General features: G+C 49.1%; 2 protein-coding genes across 3 annotated transcripts in view; both read left to right on the forward strand.

The window, feature by feature from the left end:
- Nucleotides 1-342: 342 nt before the first annotated feature.
- MTLN (mitoregulin) lies at nucleotides 343-1,367 on the forward strand. Its single transcript, XM_075562549.1, has 2 exons — nucleotides 343-651; nucleotides 1,252-1,367. The coding sequence occupies exon 1, from the start codon at nucleotides 363-365 to the stop codon at nucleotides 531-533; it is 171 nt and encodes a 56-aa protein (XP_075418664.1). The 5' UTR covers nucleotides 343-362; the 3' UTR covers nucleotides 534-651; nucleotides 1,252-1,367.
- A 5,364-nt stretch (nucleotides 1,368-6,731) lies between these two features.
- Nucleotides 6,732-19,916, forward strand: part of NPHP1 (nephrocystin 1) — a 62,415-nt gene continuing 49,230 nt past the window's right edge. For both annotated transcript variants that reach the window (XM_075563147.1, XM_075563149.1), the window contains exons 1-4: nucleotides 6,732-6,853; nucleotides 13,713-13,786; nucleotides 18,282-18,342; nucleotides 19,440-19,564. In XM_075563147.1, the coding sequence (XP_075419262.1) occupies nucleotides 6,785-6,853; nucleotides 13,713-13,786; nucleotides 18,282-18,342; nucleotides 19,440-19,564 (329 nt within the window). In that variant the 5' untranslated portion in view covers nucleotides 6,732-6,784. The remainder of the gene's footprint in view (nucleotides 6,854-13,712; nucleotides 13,787-18,281; nucleotides 18,343-19,439; nucleotides 19,565-19,916) is intronic.

The following is a 19,916-nucleotide window of genomic DNA, read 5'->3' on the forward strand; positions in this document are numbered from 1 at the left end:
TATTGATTTGTTTATTTTAATTTGGCTCCCAGAAAACGTAAAGTTATACATGTGACTTGATTATTGCTGAGAGACAACGCAAGAGATCCGGGGCTTGCTCACAAAGAGATAACGACCGTGTGGGAAGACAAACCACCCAATTCAGCTAATCACACCGCGAAATGCCCGATTAATGTCAAACCATACGTAACGGCAGAGTAGGACCGAGCAGCGTGGCTTCTGAGCCCGCCCCGCAGGACCCCTGTGATTGGCTGCTCTACCCCTCGCCCCGCCCCCGACCTCGCCCGCCCCGCCCCCTAACGCGCCGCGTCGTTTGACCCTGCGCCCTCGCCGTAGGCCGGCCGCCTCCTTGAACGACCGCGATGGCGGACGTGTCGGAGCGCACGCTGCAGTTCTCGGTGCTCGTAGCCTTTGCTTCCGGAATACTCGTGGGCTGGCAAGCGAACCGGCTCCGGCGGCGCTACTTGGACTGGAGGAAGAAGAGGCTGCAGGACAAGCTGGCGGTGACGCAGAAGAAGCTGGACCTGGCCTGAGACGCGTGGCCGCCAGCCCCCCGGGCCCCGTTCCATCCCCCGCGCGGTGCTGTGGCCTGGCGCCCCCGACCCGGCTCCCCGCGCGCCCTGCGGGCTCCCCGCCGAGCGGCCCTGGACGGTACGCGTGCTGGAACTGGGGGCCGGGCGGACGTGTGGGCAGGAGGCTCAGATGCAAAGGTGGCATGCCCCCGCGGACACCAGAAAAAGCCAGACGTTTTCTTTCCCTTAATAACTTGCCCTGGGCTGCTGTTCGCTGCCCGCCCCTTTAAAGGTGCTCGACGGGCAGTATTTCTTTCGGCGGGTTCCTGTGAGTTGGAACCACGTGCTAAGTGTCACTGGCAACCTTCAACTTCAGAGTACGTCCTGGTGGTGGGGTGTGCACCTGCCATTGGCATACCTTGTCCTCTCGGCCACTCTTGTTGATGACATGCTGTGTCGCACGATAGTGTGCATTTGGACGCGTATTTTGCCCTTTTCCATCTGAACATTACCGACAGCCTGGTGAAATGGAAGGAGCAGTGGCTTGCAGGTCGGGAACCTGTCTGTCGTCTTAGCGTTTCCAACCAGGCTGTGGATCACAACACGCAGGGCCTTGGCTTTCTTATTAGTAACATAGGATCTTTTAGGGCCTATTTGCATTCCAGAGTACATCAAGTTGAGGTTGGCAGTTGTGTGTTTCTAACCTTTTTTTTTTGTTTTGTCTGTTTGTTTCCAACAGCATGTCAAACATGGATATAGTACGCTGGAAAGAAACACTTCCTTCTTGCACTTTATGAAGCAATTTTATTTTTAGAATAAAATAAAAAATGTAAACATCTTAGACCCTTTTTACAAGAGGGCGAGGAGTATGGAGTTTTCTTGTTTGCCTTGCCACTTACTGGATCAGTGGAGCCTGGTGGCACCGCCGTTCAAGTGCTCAGCTCGCACCCAGGTCAGTGGTTCGAACCTACCAGCCCCGCCATAGGAGAAAGATGTAGCAGGCTTAGTGGGGTGAAGAACTGCTTCCTCAAAGCTAGCATATTGGTGTTTTGAGCAGATACATTCTTTCTTATGGAAACATATGCTTTCTCAATACAAACAAAGCACAAGTGGCCTCTGGGATGAGTTTTTATGGGCAAAAATCTTTATGAAATATATGCATAGGGTGGGAAAGCCCTCTTGAAAAGAACTTAGTGACAAATACTAACCGTATCTAAGCTTCAAGAGTGCCTGACCAAGTCCCCTGCTCATTTTGTTAGCAGGATGCTTTGTAGAGCATTGTAACTGATAGGGAAATGGGTGGGAAATTGAGGTCTCCCTAAATTTTAACAGTTCCTTGTGACCATCAGAGCATCCAGAAATGATGCTTCCACACAAGGCTCTCTCTCTTTTCCATTTCATTGTGGCCCTTCTGCCCTATTTCCACTTTCCTGTGGGAATGCAGCCCCCATGGACTGGCATGTTGGCTCGCAGAGCTCCATCCCCTCTGGGCTATAGTTTGCTGGAGCCTCCCAGTCACCATCCTACACTGAGGCGCAGTTGAGGAACTTTCAGATGAGGCACGTTTCTTGAGGCACATGCTACACCCAGAAAGTTGAAATGTGTCAGGCTAAGCCCCTGGCTTGTGATGTGTTGTACTTCTGCCTGTTTGGGCCTGTGCCGGTACCCCTCTACCTTCCTGATGAAGCTGGCCTTTCCAATGTTATTTTTTCTTTTCTGCTAATTCTCTGCAGCACCTTGACAGCCCCACCCCCACTCTTGTCTCACTTCCATGTTTTTGTCATCCCGTTCTTCTGGGCCTGTGCTGCACACCCCCAAGTCTTGGCTATGTCCTTTATGTGGTTTTTGGCCACTCCATCCCACTCCATCTTTCCTTCTGCCTGCTGCCGTTGTGTTGTACCGGTGTGTCTGCTCTGTGATGAGTGGTCCCATTGACTTGAGCGATTCCATTAGCACTTAGCTGTTTCTCCTCTAGCCTTCTGCCCCTTGCTCTGTTGAAATGCATTTGGTTTTCCGTTCAAGAATGCTGCCGTAGGTGGAGATGCGCGTTTCCAGGTGAGCCTAAATCGGCACTTATTGGTTGGGTGCCAGAGGCCACGTGTCAGTCATATACCGCGGAAAAGATACACTCTTGACTCATTGAAAGAGATATCCCCCACCTGTCACTCTTGGTTGATCATAAAGCTGCCTGCCTCATCACCTTTTCTGGCCCACATGGTTGTGGGCTCCCCACACCTGTTGCCCCATTCCACATCACTTCTGCCCAGCCCCAGACCTTATTGCTACAGGCCCAGAGCTCACTGTCACATTGAATTTGGCTTCTTTAGTCTCAGAGGGGAAACCTGCTCTGAGGACAACTTCCATTTTCCATATTTCCTACTCTGCAGGCCACTGGCTGTCCCACCCTCCAGTTCACCCCACCAGTCACCCTGGACTCCCTGGTCAGCTTAGCATCCCTGCTATCCTTTTACTTGTCACCACCGTCATTGCCCTCCTTTTGGGCCACCAAGCAGCATAGGCAGACACTTCATGTTCCTCGCTCGGCCTACTATAAATGAGTTAATTCTAAGGTAACTGTACCTGTCTTGTTTCTCAGCAGTGTCTTTCCATATTTGAATTTGTGAACAAACTTTCTTAGATCAATATCAGCTATTTGAGAAGATTAAGGCCATCAGGAAGGCATTCCTTTAGGTCCACATGTATACATAGCTTTGTCTACAGCAATGTTTTTCCATGGGGCTGGACATCAGAAACCCTTATAGAGCTTTAAAAATCACCAGCCCCTGCATCCTACTCCCAAGAATTTTGGTTTATCTAAGTTAGGGTCTGCCTTGGGCATTAGCGCTTTTGAGGTTGCCCAGGTGACTGTGATGCTCAGCTGAGGTTTTTGAAAACCATTGGTTTCTGTCCTCTGTTTCATTTGCTTTTCTCTCAGAAGAGAAAATGCCCTGATCCCTTTCCAAGTTGACGCCTCTACGGTCTTGCTTTATTCTTCCGTCCATTAAAAAATGGTAGCCAAACAAGAACCGCACCCCCGGCCTTGGACTCAGTTCCTGCTCAGAGCAACCCTGTAACAGATCAGAGAAGTTAGGGTTCTGAGCCAGGGTGGGCTGCCGTCGTTGTGGTTAGCGCCCTTCTGTGGACCAAGGTGCCACCAGGGTCCCTTACCTATTTCAGAGCACTCGCCATTCCTGTTTGTTGTCATAAGCATTTAACAGGGAAATGTGTCCTGACTTTAACTCTTAATAACACGAGCCATATGGACCCCAAGGCCCCCAAAACAAGCCAACTCTCTGCCAGAGTCAATGCCAACGCAATAGGACAAGGTAGAAATGCCCCCGTGGGTAACATTTTACACAAGTATAAAGCCCCAGGCTTTCGCCAGCATAGCAGCCGGTGAAATGAACTCGAAATACAGCCGTGAGCTACAGTGAGATGGGCAATCTCAAATGTTAGCAAGAACATGAAGAAGGCAGTCCTGCACGTTGTTGGAGAAGAATGATGAAAAATGTCCAGCACCTCATGATGCTGACTGAAATTAATCACAAGGAAATGTGTATGATGCCACCTTTAAGGAAATCAAGATTAGAAGCTTGCGTACCCATAGAAAGATTTGATGGTTTGGAGGGCAGGGGAAGAAGGGAGGGAAAAATGGATTCCACTGCTAAACAATACTCACAAATGAATATGAGGAACAAAACTCATGTGCTGCCGGCCGGTAAATGTCAATCTAATCACTTTGGGGAAACTAAGCAATAGCTTACGAAGCTGAAAATAAACATGCCCTGTGACCCAGCTTTGCTCACCAAGACATGTGCCAGAATGTTAGGGGCAGCGTTATAATGGCCTAAACTGGGTGTGAGGGAGTGGTTGTGTGTTGTGCTGCTCCACGGGAGAAAGGGCTTTCTACTCCTGTAAAGAGCTGCCATCTCAGAAACCCACAGGGACAGTTCAGTCCTGCCTGGCAAGGTCGCTATGAGTCGGCATTGACAACGTTGGTAGGTGCCATCGAGTCAGCCCTGACCCGTGGTGATCCTGTGCACGACAGCGAGTCTGCAGTCCTGTGTCATTCTCACAAGCATTCCTATGCCTGGGCCAGTGATGCAGCTAGTGCCCCTCCACCTCCTTGAGGGACTCCTCTTTTTCACCACCCTTCCACTTTACCAAACATGATGCCCTTCTCCAGAGACTGGTCTCTCCTGACATGTCCAAAGTCTGTGAGATGATGTCTCGCCATCCGTGCCTTTAAGGAGCACGCTGGCCTTACGTCGTCCCCTACAGAGTGGTTTGTCCCTCCAGCAGTCCATGGCACTTTCACTGTTCTTGCCCAGCAGTGCAATCCAAATGCGTCCATTCTTCTATGGGCTTCATTATTCAACGTCCAACAGAGAAGGGCTCTCTTCCCCACCTTGGCGGAAGAAGCCGTATGCATAGCCTCGACTCAAAGGCAGTGCGTAAACTGGATGTGTGGGGGTCCTCTAGAGCGAATCCAGTGACATGTATATACGTATGCCTATATAGAAAGATTTCTATCAAGACATGGCTTACGTCGTCGTAGAAATAAGTCCAGTCCAGTTTATAGGTCAGCTGCAAGTCAGAGGCTTCCCCCTGACTTATTCAGCTGTGGAAGCTGACCCCTAGGAAGCAAGATGGCAAAGCATTAGGTCCACAGCTTGGTGGGTGCCGATGTCAATCCAATGGCTGCCATCTTCAGAGGGTTGCTGGGATGGGCAGGTGATGAACCAGGTGCAAGATAGAGGGTCCAGGGGCAGGAGCGCTCGCCTCTTAGGGGCTTTCTCATACAAAAGGTATAGCCCCTAGGAGGTATCATCAGGCTGCCACCTGTTAGGTTGGGCTTCACCTCTACCCTCACCCAGGAGGGTCTAGTTGACACAAGCCATCACCCTGAGTGACCCTGATGCACAGCAAGAATAGAAAGAGTGACCACATTAAGGTGTGTCACACGGATAAACTGCAACCACCTGCTATAACTCCTGCCTGATGGTGATTGAAGGCATGAGTATACAATGCCTAGTCTCATGATACAGTCCCCAAATTAGGAAAAACAAAATGTAGCTGTTAGAAGTTACAGGAGTGTTAGTCTTCGTAGGTGATGAGGTGGTAGGGGGCTGGAGAGGGGACGACTAGTAAGGTGCTGTTTATGTTTCTAAATCTGGGTGCTGATGCATGAGGATCATTTCCCTGCGAGCCTTCAGTAAGCCAGACACTGTATGTAATGCATCTTGTAGGGAGCAAGGCAACCGGCCCCGTATGATCAACAGATACCCTCCACATCCATTTATGTTCATGCGGCTCATCATTGGAAGGTGAGCTCAGATATCAGGCTTATTCAAATGTAATCTTTGGATAGTAGAGTTTGGGAATGAGATGCAGTTTCACTTGGGGAAATGTCATTAGAACCTCCCAAGTAAGAGTCAAGGTCTTGGGTGGTGGAAACGGTGAACATATTCTGCTGGCAGGAAGACGGGTGTGCCTTGGGAGAAAGGCCTGCCAATCCACTGCTGACATGAGCCTCTGGAAACCTCACCGAGCACAATTGCCTGGCACACATGGGGAGCCTGCGTCAATTCAGGGGCCGCTGATGAATCCATGTGAAATATCTAAGTTCCGCACAGACTTGCTGTGGGAGAAGAGAATAAGTATTGTCCTCCCAGGCCTTAAGAGAGAAGGTGCATGGCTAGAGAGAAAGAGAACGTCAGCAGAATGCCGAATGGCAACGCTCACCTGCTGGGTGTATGCACCGGAACCACATTCTCCTGGAAGGCTTTGTGAGGAACCATCCTTAGAGTTAAAGGGCGTTTACGATGCTCAAAGGCTATCTTACTGATAGGTTAGCAGACCAATATCAGAAAATCCAAACCAAACTCCCTGCCATTGAGTCCTGACAGCAACCTGGTTCCCGAGACTGTCGCTCTTTCCAGGAGTAGAAACCTCACCTTGCTCCCGATGAGCAGCTCGGTAGTTTTGAACGGCTGACCTTGCAGTTTGCAACCCAATGCGTAATCCACTGACACCACGGGGCTGAATACGGCAAACAGAGCATCCAGAAGCGGGTAATACTGTTGTATTGTGGGGCACGTGGCTGGAGGCGGGAGGGGATCCGCCGAGAGAAGCGCTTCCCGCGGGCGGGCGGGGCGGGGCGGCGCCGGGAGGCGGGCGCGCGGCTATGGCGTCACGCAGGGCGCCGCTGCGTTGGTTGCCCTGGCGACCGGCGCCCCGACGCACCAGCGTGGCCTCGCTGGCTGAGCGGGATGCTCTCGAAGCGGCCGCGCGATCCCCTCCGGGCCCTGCAGCGCTGCAACCGCGAGCTGAAGCAACAGGTACGCTCGGGCTCCGCAGCGCGATGAGGCGGCCCGGGGTCTGGCTGCGGGCTGAAAATGGGGCTTCGACGGCGCTCTGCTCACCCCGACCCACCCCAGTCCAACAAATCCCCGCCCAAATCCAGTTCCAGTCCCTGGGACTCCCCACCACAGGCTAAACTCCCCGAAAGCTTGATCATGAACGTAACTCTGCCTGAGGCCTCCCGCCTGTCCTAACAACCCCTGCCGCCCCTGCCGCCTCCAGATCTCCACGTTCCACAATAACCATTTCCACCCCTACTCTGTGCCCCATACCTCCACGACACCCCCTTTCCTAACCTGCCTCCCGCGAATATCCTGTCATTGCTTTATTCACATTCCTCACTGCCGTCCAGCCATAGGGACCCTCGAGGTTAGAGAGAAACGGAGCCTGTAGGTTTCCGAGGCTGCAACCCCATACCGGAGCAGACAGCCACATCTTCAGCCTCTGACCTTGCAATTGCAGTCAGCAGCCCAAAGTGTAATCCGCTACATCACCAGGGCACCTTGTGTTTCACGTTAGTTCAAAGGAAGTACGTGCCCGGGGGATGGCTCAATGTTGTAAGGAACAGAAAACGTAAACTGAGAAAGAAGAAACAAATATTGCTCTGCCTGAGCAAAGTGGCCTTCAAAGAGAATCCGGTCATGGCAAGGACATGTACCCAAGATTTGAAATCGCAGTACTCAGTGCTGGGGCGGGCATGCTGACGTGGACGCTTGGGGTCCAGCATTTCAGGAAAGCAGTTTGACAACATGGAGCAAATATCCATGCTCATCGGTTGGAGCATTCCATTTCCAATGTTTACTGTACCCTGTGTAATAACACTTTAAAAAATTGAGACCAGATTGAAAGTGTGTGACAGTATTAATTGTGGTACAAGAGCTAATTGTCATTACTGACCAGCATGCTGGGTGGAGTGTTGGGTATTCAGCGCACAGGCTGGTATCCCAGACTCCTGCAGGTGGTCGCAGACCTGGGCTGGCCGAGACTTTCACTGATCCAAGAAAAGGCCACCCGCCAGCCCTGGAGGGGAAGGGTCTCCTGGCTCCAGCCCACACAGGCTCGGGAAAGACTATTGCTTATGCTATTACAATGTTCAGCTGCTGTTCCACAGGAAGGCGGCAGGCCCTCTGATAGGTCAGCCTCCTGAGAGGCTCTGTCCTTCTGGTGACCTCCTGTGCTCGGGACATCTGAGTGGCTAATGTCTCAGCAGCTGGAGCATCAGCCTCTCAGAGCTGCAGGAAGAAAAGACAGGTGTAGTGGTGGGCCCATCATGCGTATGAAGCCATCTGCACAGCACGGAACTTCATGGCTCGCTTGAGCTACTGGTGGGACGTGAAGCGGAACGCCTTTTTCCCTTTGGTTTTGAGGAAGAACTTGGAGGCTTCTCTGTCACTTGGCCCAGATTTACTGACCAGGCATTTCTTAGGCCAGCAACTCACGAGGATGTACAGGTGCTCAGAGAACTAACCAGTTATCCTTGAGTTACAAGAGATTCAGCTCCAGGGCCAGACCAGCTTCAGCAGCTTCAGGTGGCTTGTGAGAAAGAGGAAAACAGATTTCTGCTTCTGTATTATGCCCTGCCCAAGCTTTCACTGACTGGGCAAGTCCTTGCTATTTGTCAGCACGCTGGAGCTGCGCTAGTGATACCGCCTGTTCCTGGAGCAGTTCAGCATCCGTGCCTGTGTGATCAGTGGGGAACTCCCACTGTACTCCACGTGCCACGTTTCACGAGGACCTCTGTGATATCATAGTGTGTTAGGCAGGGTTCTCGAGAGAGAAACAAAACCAGGACATTATGATTAGATACATAGGTTTATACCGCGAGAAGGAATACAACAGCGAATTTGTTCTTAAAGCAGTACAGAGGGCTCAGTTCAACTCACTTTTGTGGAACAGATAATATACTAGAAGTCCTTCAACTCCCATAAGTGCCTGGTCCAAGGTCAAGGAAGCAAACATCAGTCTTCCCTTGGGCAAGGCAGGTAGAGTCTGCCCACAGGCAACAGACAGCAGAATGGGTCAGCAAAAGTCAGTAGCTAGGGAGCTTAGGGAGGCAGGGCTGTACACGAGAGATATTCAATAAGCACATATAAAGAAGAAATACAATCACAGACCTTGCTTTTGCAATTGATCACGTCGTCATAGTTGATAGGTAGAACTACCCATTTTGTCTTACCTTTGCCCTTGGTCAACACCTCAGCTGACCGTGGTTCTTTGCCTGGGGGGTGACTCAGACCTTCATTCCTGAGGGGTCTGAGTCATTAGACGTCATGTCAGGATTGGGTTGCTGTAGTTTATCATTTACTTTAATCACAAGGCATGGTAGCACTAAGATTTGACCTACAGGATCTCCTGGATTCCAGACATACTCTTCTTTACCTCCATTATGTAGCACCAGTCCAATTTCTCCTTGGTGATCAGGATCAGTCACACCATTCAGTACTGTGACACCCTTCCTGACCTATTGATCCAAAGGCATGAGGAGCCCAATTGTCCAAGGGGCATTCTCAGCTGCCAGTTCAGTGGAATCTGTGCTGTGCTTCCAGGTGGGAGAGTTCCTTCAGGACCAGGCCCTACAGCCCTGAAAAGCATAGGTTGCTGGGACAGGAAGCAAAAATGCTGCAAGTGGATCACTAGGAGCAGTAGTGAATGGGGCCGCTCTTGTTTCCACCTTTTGGTTCCTAGACCCATGAATCCTGGCTATTGGAGACAGCACTTATATTGGCCACTGGTTTAGAGCATATACAGCCTCCTGGAGAACATTGCCCCAGCCCTGCAAGTTGTTGCCACCTAGTTGGTGCCGTAATTGTGTCTTTAGGAGGCCATTTGATTGTTCTATCAAGCCAGCAGCTTCAGGATGATGAGGAACATGATAGGGCCACTGGATTCCATGGGAATGGGCCCATTGCCACACTGCATTTGCTGTGAAGTGAGTTCCTTGATCTGAAGCAATGCTATGTGGGATGCCATGTCAGTGGATAAAGCATTCTGTAAGTTCACGAATGGTAGTTTTGGCAGAAGCATCGCGTGCAGGGAAGGCAAATCCATATCCAGAGTAGGTGTCTATTCCAGTAAGAACAGGCTGCTGTCCCCTCCATGATGGAAGTGGTCCTATGTAATCAACCTGCCACCAGGTTGCTGATTGATCTCCCTGAGAAATGGTCCCATATCTTGGACCCAGTGTTGGCTTCTGCTGCTGGCAGATGGGGCACTCAGCAGTGGCAATGGCCAAGGAAGCCTTGGTGAGTGGAAGTCCATGTTGCTGTGCCCATGCATAACCTCCATCCCTGCCACCATGTCCACTTTGTTCATGTTCCCATTGGGCGATGACTGGAGTGGCAGAGGAAAGAGGAGGCCCAGTCTCCACAGCGCGTGTCATCTTATCCACTTGATTGGTAAAGCCCTCTTCTTCAGAGGTAATCCGTTGTTGAGTGGTCACATCAGACACAATTAGCTTTACTTTCTTGGCCTATTCATAGAGGTCTATTAAAATACTTCTTCCCCACATCTCCTTGTCACCAGTTTTCCAATTATGTTCCTTCCAATTCTCTGACCATCCAGCCAAGGTCGTTTCTTCTTCCAGGCAAACTGAATGGCCAGCCGCACTGCTCCAAGCTCTGCCCATTGGGAGGACTTCCCTTCACCACTGTCCTTTAGGGAGATCCCAGAAAGGGGCTGTAGTGCTGCTGCTGTCCACTTACAAGTGGCACCTGCGTATTGTGCAGAGCCATCCATAAACCAAGCATGGATTTTCTGTTCCTCAGTCAACTTGACATAAGGAGCTCCCCAGGAGGCCATAGGTGCAGACTGGAAGAAGGAAGGTACTATGACAGGAGTGGAGACTGAGCATTTGGGCCACTTCTTCATGCAGCTTACTTGTACCTTCAGGTCCTGCTCTAGCCTGATCGCGTATATACCACTTCCATTTAACGATAGACTGTTGCTATGCACGTCCAACTTTATGACTCTGGGGGTCAGACAGTACCCAGTTCATGATGGGCAGCTCAGGCCTCATGGTGACTTGGTGGCTCATGGTGAGGTGTTCAGTCTCCACTAAGGCCCAGTAACAGGCCAACAGCTGTTTTTCAAAAGGGAAGTCGTCTGCAGAGGATAGCATGACTTTACTCCAAAATCCCAAGGGTCTACACTGTGATTCACCAATAGGGACCTGCCAAAGACTCTACACTGCATCTCTATCTACGACTGACAGCTCTAGCACCATCGGGTCAGCTGGATCATAGGGTCCCAGTGGCAAGGCAGCTTGCACGGCAGCCTGAACCTGTTGCAGAGCCATTTCTTGTTCTGGGCCCCACTCAGAATTGGAGACTTTTCGTGTCCCTTGATAAATAGTTTGGAGTTGCACACCCACATGAGGGATATGTTGCCTCCAAAATCCAAAGAGGCCCACTAGATGTTGTACATCCTGTTTAATTGTTGGAGGATGTGGGCAGATGAAATCGCTTATCCTTCGCTTTACTAGGAATGTCTCCACATGCCCCACTCCACTGGACTCCTAGAAATTTTACTGATGTGGAGAGTGCCTGAGTCTTTGTTGGGTTGATTTCCCACCCTCTTGCACACAGATGTACCAATGAATCTAGAGATTTTGATACATCCTCCTTAGTGGGTCCAGTCAGCACAATGTCATAAATTTAATGGACTAGTGTGACATTTTGTGGAAAAGACAGTGATCAAGTTCCCTTTGGACTAAATTATGGCACAGGACGGAAGAGTTGATGTACTCCTGGGGGAGAGTTGTGAACGTGTATTGTTGGCCCTGACAGCTGAAGGCAAACTGCTTCTGGTGGTCCTTCGAGACTGGTATTGAGAAGAAGGCATTGATCAGATCAGTAGTTGCATACCAAGTACCAGGAGAAGTATTAATTTGCTCAATCAATGAAATCACATCAGGAACAGCAGCTGCAATTGGAGTCACCACCTGGTTAAGTTTATGAATAACACTGTCATTCTCCAGGATCCATCTGTTTTCTTTACAGGTCAGATAGGTGAGGTAAATGGGGATGTTGTAGAAATCACCACCCCTGTATCCTTCAAGTCTTTGATGGTGGCACTAATCTCTGCAGTCCCTCCAAGAACACAGTATTACTTTTGGTTTACTATTTTCTTAGGCAATGTAAGTTCTAATGATGTCTATTTGGCCTTTCCTACCATGATAGTCCCTATTCCACATTTCAGGGATCCAATATGGGGGTTCTGCCAGTTACTAAGGATGTCTGTTCCAATGATGCATTCTGGAACTGGGGAAATAACAACAGGATGGGTTCAGGGGTCCATTTGAGGCATACCTGAGCTAAAACTCCATTGATAACTTGACCTCCATATGCTCACTGACTGGTGGGCCTTTGACACATTTTGGGTCTCCTGGAATTAGTGTCAGTTCAGAGCCAGTGTCCAGTAATCCCTGAAAAGTTTATTTCCTTTCCCTCAGTGAGCAGGCAATCTTGTGAAAGGCCACAGGTCCCTTTGGGGAAGGCTAGAAGAAAGACTAACAGTATAGACCTTCAGTGATGTAGCAGGGTCCTCCTTCCAAGGGACCTGGCCTTCCCCTCGTTCCAGGGGTTGTGGGTCTGTAAACTGGTTCAGGTCTGGTGATTGATTGAGGGAATGTGATTCTCTTTTTTGGTGATTTGAGTTGAACTGCTGTTCACCTGATCTAGCACTCTTTCACCTGTACCGATCACGTAAATATTTAGTAGGTTTCCCATGTATCTCACTCCTCGGGACACCGTGGCTAAGTAGCCAATGTCATAAGGCCACACGAGACTGGTTGCTCTGATTACTACGGAAACCTTGCTGTCCATTAGGATAATCACGTCGACCTGTCTCTGTTGATTCAGTGCTGACTCCTGCCCTCTACCACCACGGGAACCAATCAGCCCCATTGTTGGCAAATGTCAGAGTTCACTTAGGGCAGTGCCCACTGTTAATCCTGATGCACATAAAATAGCAGTCACAGGAGTCTTCAGAGATGATGGGCCCACTTCACAAACTCGTTCCTTATGGTTGTGGTGAAGGGTAAGTCCTCAGGACACCCCATTTTTGGGTCTATGGGAATGTCTTGATAGATCCATTCCAACATACCAATTTCCCTAAGCTTTTGGAGGCCTTCCTCTACAGCTTTTCCACACGTATGTAGAGTAGACCTCAAAGAAGCATGTGCCCGTCTGTGTGCTTCTTGGCAAGGTTGCGTGTGTGTTCTGTGTGGGGAAAAGCACAATGTGAAAGTGGAGATGACACACGCAGCGGTGTCGGCAGACCTGGAAGACAGGCTGTGTGAAAGTTCACAGGTGACTGCACCATGTTCGAATCCTACTGATCCAACGTTTAAAAACAGGCAGATTTAAGTGAGCACAGGGGGAAAATCAGAACAGGAGCAATTGAATGAGGACTTACTAGCAGGGGCCGAAGGAACTTGCTGGGGCGATGGTACTGCTCTGTCTTGAAAGGCATTTGGCTTACACAGGTGTCTGCAGTTGCCAAAACACAGAAAATACACACTTTGATTTGTACCTTTTATTGTGTGTAGATTCGATTGTGTAACAAGGAATATTTTGGGGGAAACATTGATGACTGCAGTTCACTTTGAAGTGCATGAAAATAAGGTAGGTTGGTGGCTAGGCAGAGAAAAGGATAAGTAAGTGGTCCCACAGGTGTAGTAGATGGTATTGGTAGAATCCACGTGATGGGTGTCACACTAAAACTCTAGGTGAACAGCCCAAGTGAAATCAAGCATGTATCAAATATTGAGAAAACAGAAAATTAAACTTGTACTTTCTAAGGTGATCTGATATTTAACATTACAATGGTCTGTTGTAGGTTGATGGTTTGCTTTCTGAAGGCCAATCGGCAGCAGCTCTAGATGCCAATAAGAAGCGAGATATTTACCAAAGGTAAAGCATGACATGTCATTTAACATTTTTAGGAACTGCACTCAGATGGCTTTCTTAAAAAAAAAAAAAAGTATCCAAAATGTGTTCGCTGGTGTGGTTTCCCAATCACTCGATTCAGGGTGTTTATAGTGCTGCTCCCGTAAGCCCTGCTTCCCTGCACAGGCTGGCAGTGGGCAGTGGCAGAGGGCAGTGGCAGAGCCAGCGCACAAACACGGTGCATGGCTAAAGACCCTGGGGATTGTAGAGTGTTCTGGGCTCTCCCCACCCATGAAGTGAGAATGGGGTCTGCATCAGGCACCTTGTGCTTCCTCTTCTGAGGAGCTCATCACCACCGGTAAAGAAAGTGCACTTACATTTCAGGGAACTGTGTTGAAGGCAGAGAAGTTGTGTGAGGGATCATTTCTCTATTTCTTCTTCTTTTGTATTAGCTTCCTTTCTAAAAGGACACAAATAGTGGCAGGAAATAACATCTAGATACTGACTCAGACCCAGCCCACTGCCAGCAAGTCAAGTCTGCCTCATGACAGCCCTGCAGGACAGAGTAGAGCTGTCTCAGAAGGTTTCTGAGACTGGCTCTTAATGGGAGCAGAAAGCCTCGTCTTTCTCCCGCAGAGCGGCTGATGGTTTCAAACTGCTGAACTTGTGGTTGGCAGTCCAACTCCTAACCCCCTATGCCATCAGGGTGCCTAGGAATGAAAATGGCCAGAATGTTTAAAAAAATATTTCTTACAATTACCCATCTCTAACCACATTTAAGTACTGGAAGGCTAAAGAACTGTCAGTGTTAAAAATAAGGAAGCCCACTGACCTTTATCTTTTACTCTGTGTATGCCACGCATAAGAGCTGGAGTGGGTCATGAGGTCAGTAGTGTGGAGCCAGCAGCCGCTCTGTGGTAGGACGGTGAGGTTGTGTACTCTCATAAAACATGAGGTCTCATCCACCCACAGGGGCAGGTCTAGTCTGTCCTGCAGGGTTGCGTGCTGGAATGGACTCGGTAGTGAGCTATTGGTGGTGTAGATGCCAACCAGCTGGATTATTTCCTCAGGTCCCTGTGATTTAGGAGAGTTTTTGTGTTTTGTTTTAAAAGTTCTTTTCTGTTTTCTGAATTGCCTTTGCTTCCCCTGGATTTGGGCTTTTAAAATTTCTTAATGTATTTTTTGGTTAGGCTTAAATTTTATTGTGCCCGGCGGTCTTTGCTTATCCGTTGTTACTGAGGAGGGAGGGAGGGACCATGTTGCTTGGCTATTCTAGAAAGCTCTCGTGGGTACTCTCATTATTGTAAATATGAGTAAAGATCCATGGACAACGGCGGGGGTGAGCCTGGAGCCTGAGGAGCACTGGCCAGACTAGGATGAGCTGTGACTTTGGTGTCCAAGAACTTCTCCAGCAGCTGTGCTTCCCCCTGGGTCATGGTGGGACTCATTCAGAGAAGAGTCTTTCGGGTAGGAGGAAGAGGAGAGAGTTGAGGTATGAGAACTGGAAGCCACCAGACTCAGGTTTCCTGTAAGAGGCTTTTGAGAAAAAGTTAAAGGCTTATTACAAAAGGGCCTTAGCTAAAGTTAAACTTAATCAGCATCTCTATCTCCCCCTAAATAATGTAGAGACCTTGGATGGCTTTGAGATTAATGACATCCTTCACAGTTTGGATGTTATCACAGACATAATTTACATAATAATGGGCCATGTCATTACGTAGAGCAGACCTGCCTTGTACACATCATTTCCTCTGTAGAACTTCCTAATTCATCCCCATGGGCTGTAATTAGCCCTTGTCCTTCATATCTGCTGACTTAAATCTTGGGTGTTGTGCCTGGCAGATTGCTGTTCCCTTGGGAGCCCCGGTGACATCTGGGCTACAATTGGAGTGCTCACCTCAAGGGCAGCAGTTGCTCTGAGGGAGAGAAGAGACTGTGTACTCCCCTGAAGTCTCAGTCTCAGGACCCCAGGGGCAGCTCCACCCTGTCCTAGAGGGTCACTGGAGCTCGCCTGGACTTAGTGGCGGGACGTTAGGTTTTGGTTTCTGGCTATATACTTCCCCTCTTCTAGAAGAACATGTTTCCACCTTTTATCCACACAGCAGGCATTTGTTGAAACCCTTTGGAGGCCCCTCTTGTATCCCTTTCACTGTTTAAGGCTTATTCCCTTTTTAAATGGTTTAAGTCATTGTCCGTGGGGTCAATTGCAGTCAGTGAGGGTGAGTATGTGCTTAGTTTTCATCCTGAAGCAGATGTCTTAAAATAAGGGTGGGAGGACAGTGTTATATTCACACACACACACACACACACACACACACACACACACACACACCTTCACTGCTATTCCGTCAAATCTAACCCACTGTGACCCTATATAGGGTGTTTTTTCCTATATAGGGTTTTGAAGACTTAACTCTTTACTGGATTACATGGACTCATCTTCCTCTTGGGGAGCAGCTCGTGGTTTCTGAACCACTGTCTGTGTGGTTAGGAGTCCAACACTTAGCAACAGTCACCAGGGCTCCTTGTTGTAGACCCGAAGAAGATAATTAGAGCCAATCATTTATTTCACAAGGCTAAGTAAGAAAACATTGCTTCTAGGATTCCAGCTCATACGTGCACATGCGTATCCCAAACTGAACATGTTTATACCTGTCTTTACGATCAGTGGGTCTGAGTCTTGTTAGGGTGCCTTCAAAGAGGAGGGCTGTGCTGTCCAAGCGAGTCTGCTGGTGGCCCAGGTTAAGTTAAGATAAGGCCGAGGTCAGTACAGAAGGTTAGGGTGACTTTTTGGCTGGGGGAGGGGGGAGATGGGGGTGAATGGTTTGTTTTGAGATTTCTATTTCAAAGGGGTCATTTTTCTCAAAAGACATAGGATGGTCATGCGGACTTATTAGGAAGGAGTTTTATGGAAAACTGCATTGGTGAGAAAAATGCCAATAAACTTACATCAAGGAATTTTTTCCCCCACCATGACAATGTAACTTGGAAGGAAGCAAGGGCTGGGAATTTCCTAGGGAAACCTTATTCCATCCACCCGACAGCCATGATCTTGCCTCTTCAGACTTAGTTTTTGCTCTTCAGACTCCGAGAACATTGAAAAGGAAGACCCTCGGAGTCCCTGAGGATGCCCCACTGTCATTTTCCTGTGTGGAAGGTGGGGAAGTCCCCGGGGGAAGGTCAGCGCGAAGGAAGCACCGCCTTCTGCATGATGGAGCCTGGATGGAGGCTGCCTTGAGACACAGGAGCTGCAACTGCTGAGACTTATTCAGTACAGGTGTTCACGACTTTGCAGCAGTCTTGTTGGTCTTACCCTAGTGTTTGTAGGGACCTGGCTGCTTACGGACAGGTTCCGATCCCCCAGCCACTCCACGACAGAGAGATGTGGCAGGCAGGCAGCTTCCCATACAGATTCCACAGGGAGCAGTTCTGCCCCTTCCCGGACAGCAACAGACTGTGTGCTGAATTGACTGGATAGCACGAGATGTACACACACACACACACACATGGACGTGTGTGTGTGTGTAAAGTTTTCTACTTTGGCACTCGCAGTGAGGACTGTCCTTTCCATTCATGTAGGCACAGTTAATAGGACAGCTGTCAGAACAAGTGACAGAAGATCTGGAGGCAGGCTCTCCCAGGTGCCATGTGTGACTCATGCTGCTTTCAGGACCCGGCCTTGCTGTTGGATCTTCCGTTGGCCTTGGTGGTGGTGTCGCTTGTCACGGGGCGAGTGCCCATCAGATATCATGACAAATGATCACAAGCGCACGAATGGCTTTCAGGAACAAAAGTTTGTTATCTCGCAGTCCTGGAGTAGATCCCAATCGGGGCCTCAGCCATATTGATGCTGCCTGGGGACTGTGAAGGAGGAACTGGTCCGTGCCTTTCTCCGGCGTTTGACTCTGCCAGCAGTCCTCGGGGTTTCTTGGCTGTTTGCAGATAGCTCTTTGCATGGCATGTTTCTGCTGCGTGTCACCGTTTCCATCCTGTCCTTCTCTTTCATAAGAGGAAAAGTTAGCAGTAGGGCACACCCTGCAACTGGACAGATTCATTAGCTTACCTGATAACATCAGCCACCAACCCAATATCAGACTCACTGCCTTCCAGTCAGTGCTGACTCATGGGGGTCCCCCGTGGGTTTCCGAGACTGTAGCAATGTAAGGGAGTAGAAAGTCCGATCTTTGTGCTGCGCTGTGCTGGTGGTTTCCAACTGCTGACCATGCGATCACAGCCTGACGCGGAGCCACTGCATCTCCAGGGCTCAGCAAAGAAAGACCTCCTTCCCCAAAGTTCCATTCACTGCTGTCTAGGACTTCGACTCACTCACCATTGTTGTTGTGGACCCTTAGCTCTATTGTAAGGGCCCCTGGAAAAGCATTTCCATGCATTTGCGTAAACAATTATTTTTCATAAAGTAGCTAACTGCCTTGCTGCTTACAGACTATATATGATTTGTTAAACGAACTTTCTAGTTCTGATGATGAAAAAGGTTTTTCCTTTCCTTTTAAAATTTTAGATGTATCCAGTTAAAACACGCAATAGATGAAAATAAAAACACTCTTCAAAAATTAAGCAAAGTAAGTATTAACAGGTAATCCTCTTATTTAAAAATTGGTGTTTATGCAATGCTTTCGTTAAGTGCGATCACAGTCAGCACTGGTAAATCCCTGGGTTCAGGTTAGTGCTGGCATCTGATCTCAGCTTAGACCATGCTGGCTGGTTCCCCAGGCTTACGAAGTCTGTACCGAAAAGCAGAAAACCAGGGCTGCAAATACTAAAGTGAAATCCAGTCAGTGCACCCACCCAGCACTGAGAAAGCCGAGACTCCAGGAAGAAACTCTTTCCATGTGAGCGTTGACTGTGCTTTATGTTTCCAGTCGAGAGTAGCTTCATTTTAATTACGTTGTAGGGAGGGCGTTCAGTCTGGCCCGGGATGAGAGGGAACGAAGCCTTGTACATCAACAGCCGCTGCAATGTCCGTGATGCTGCAGGGTTTGCAGAGACTAGAGTTTACTCTTGGCAATCCCCCGAGACTTTTTAAAGATGAATACGAGCTTCAGCCAGCTATGCAGGTCCCACGGAACATTGGTAGCGGAAAGTACCTAGCAGTACTTGCATTCCTGTATTCCGTTTGAGACCAGTGCTCAGTGAGCGCTCTTCTGAATGTCTCCAGTGCCCCCAACGCCTCAGCTTAGCAAGTCGACTGACCTCAGATTAAAACCCAGTTGTCCCTGGTCCGCTGAGGAGGAAGCAGCCTCACAGAGGTAAAGCAACTTCCTCAACCCGTCGCCCCCAGTAAGTGGCAGGACGCAGGGGCGGCCATTGTCCATCTTTTTGACACCAAGGCCAACCTTCTGTCTAGAATATGCCCTTCCTGGACTCTGGAGGGTCTTCAGTACCGACCAAGAAAATGGAACTGCACGCATGTGGTGCAGTTTCATGTTCCCATTGGGTGTGCGCCCCACTGCAGTCTCCTAGGTGACTTTGAAGTTATGCTCACTTCCTGAAAGTGGACAGGCCCAGTTTGTAGATGTTGGCTTCATTTTCTAACACTTACTTGACTTTATAACACTCTCCTGTGTTTTTTTTAATTTATTTTTTTGTCCTTATCAAATCAATATCATGGGAAACCAAAACTGATGGTGCCGCGAACCGGGTCTCTCTTCTCTGATAGGCTGACGAGTCGGCCCCGGTGGGGAACTACAATCAGAGGAAAGCGGAGGAGCACAGTCTTTTGGATACGCTTACGCACCAACTGCAAGAGCTCGCTGTGGTCGTGAGCAGGGACATTGTAACTGAGTATGTGTCCTCCTTTTCAGATTTTCTTCCTTTCTCTCTGACATTGTATCACCAGCAGTGTATTTACATCCAGATAAAGACACACAGCAGTGTTGCTTTTCATTTTAATATTAGCCAGGTGATCGTAACACTCTCGCCAGTCGACATTTATTGATTGTATGTAAGAGAATGTGTAGATCGCAGGCGAGACGTGTTAAGCCATGGTCCCTGCTCACAGTAATTTCTAACGTGATTGCTGGGACAATGTGAAAGAGATCTGAAAAGCTAGAGGTTAGACAACAAGGGTGATTGATGCCTTTAATGTTCATGTGTAAAATGAAAATATTCTTACTGTCTACCTACGTGGCTCCTC

This window comes from Tenrec ecaudatus, chromosome 11 (genome assembly GCF_050624435.1).
Source record: "Tenrec ecaudatus isolate mTenEca1 chromosome 11, mTenEca1.hap1, whole genome shotgun sequence".
Taxonomy (NCBI): domain Eukaryota; kingdom Metazoa; phylum Chordata; class Mammalia; order Afrosoricida; family Tenrecidae; genus Tenrec; species Tenrec ecaudatus.

What these genes read in the sequence shown, in the direction of transcription:
- MTLN (XM_075562549.1), top strand. Translation starts at nt 363, where the DNA reads ATGGCGGACGTGTCGGAGCGCACGCTGCAGTTCTCGGTGCTCGTAGCC.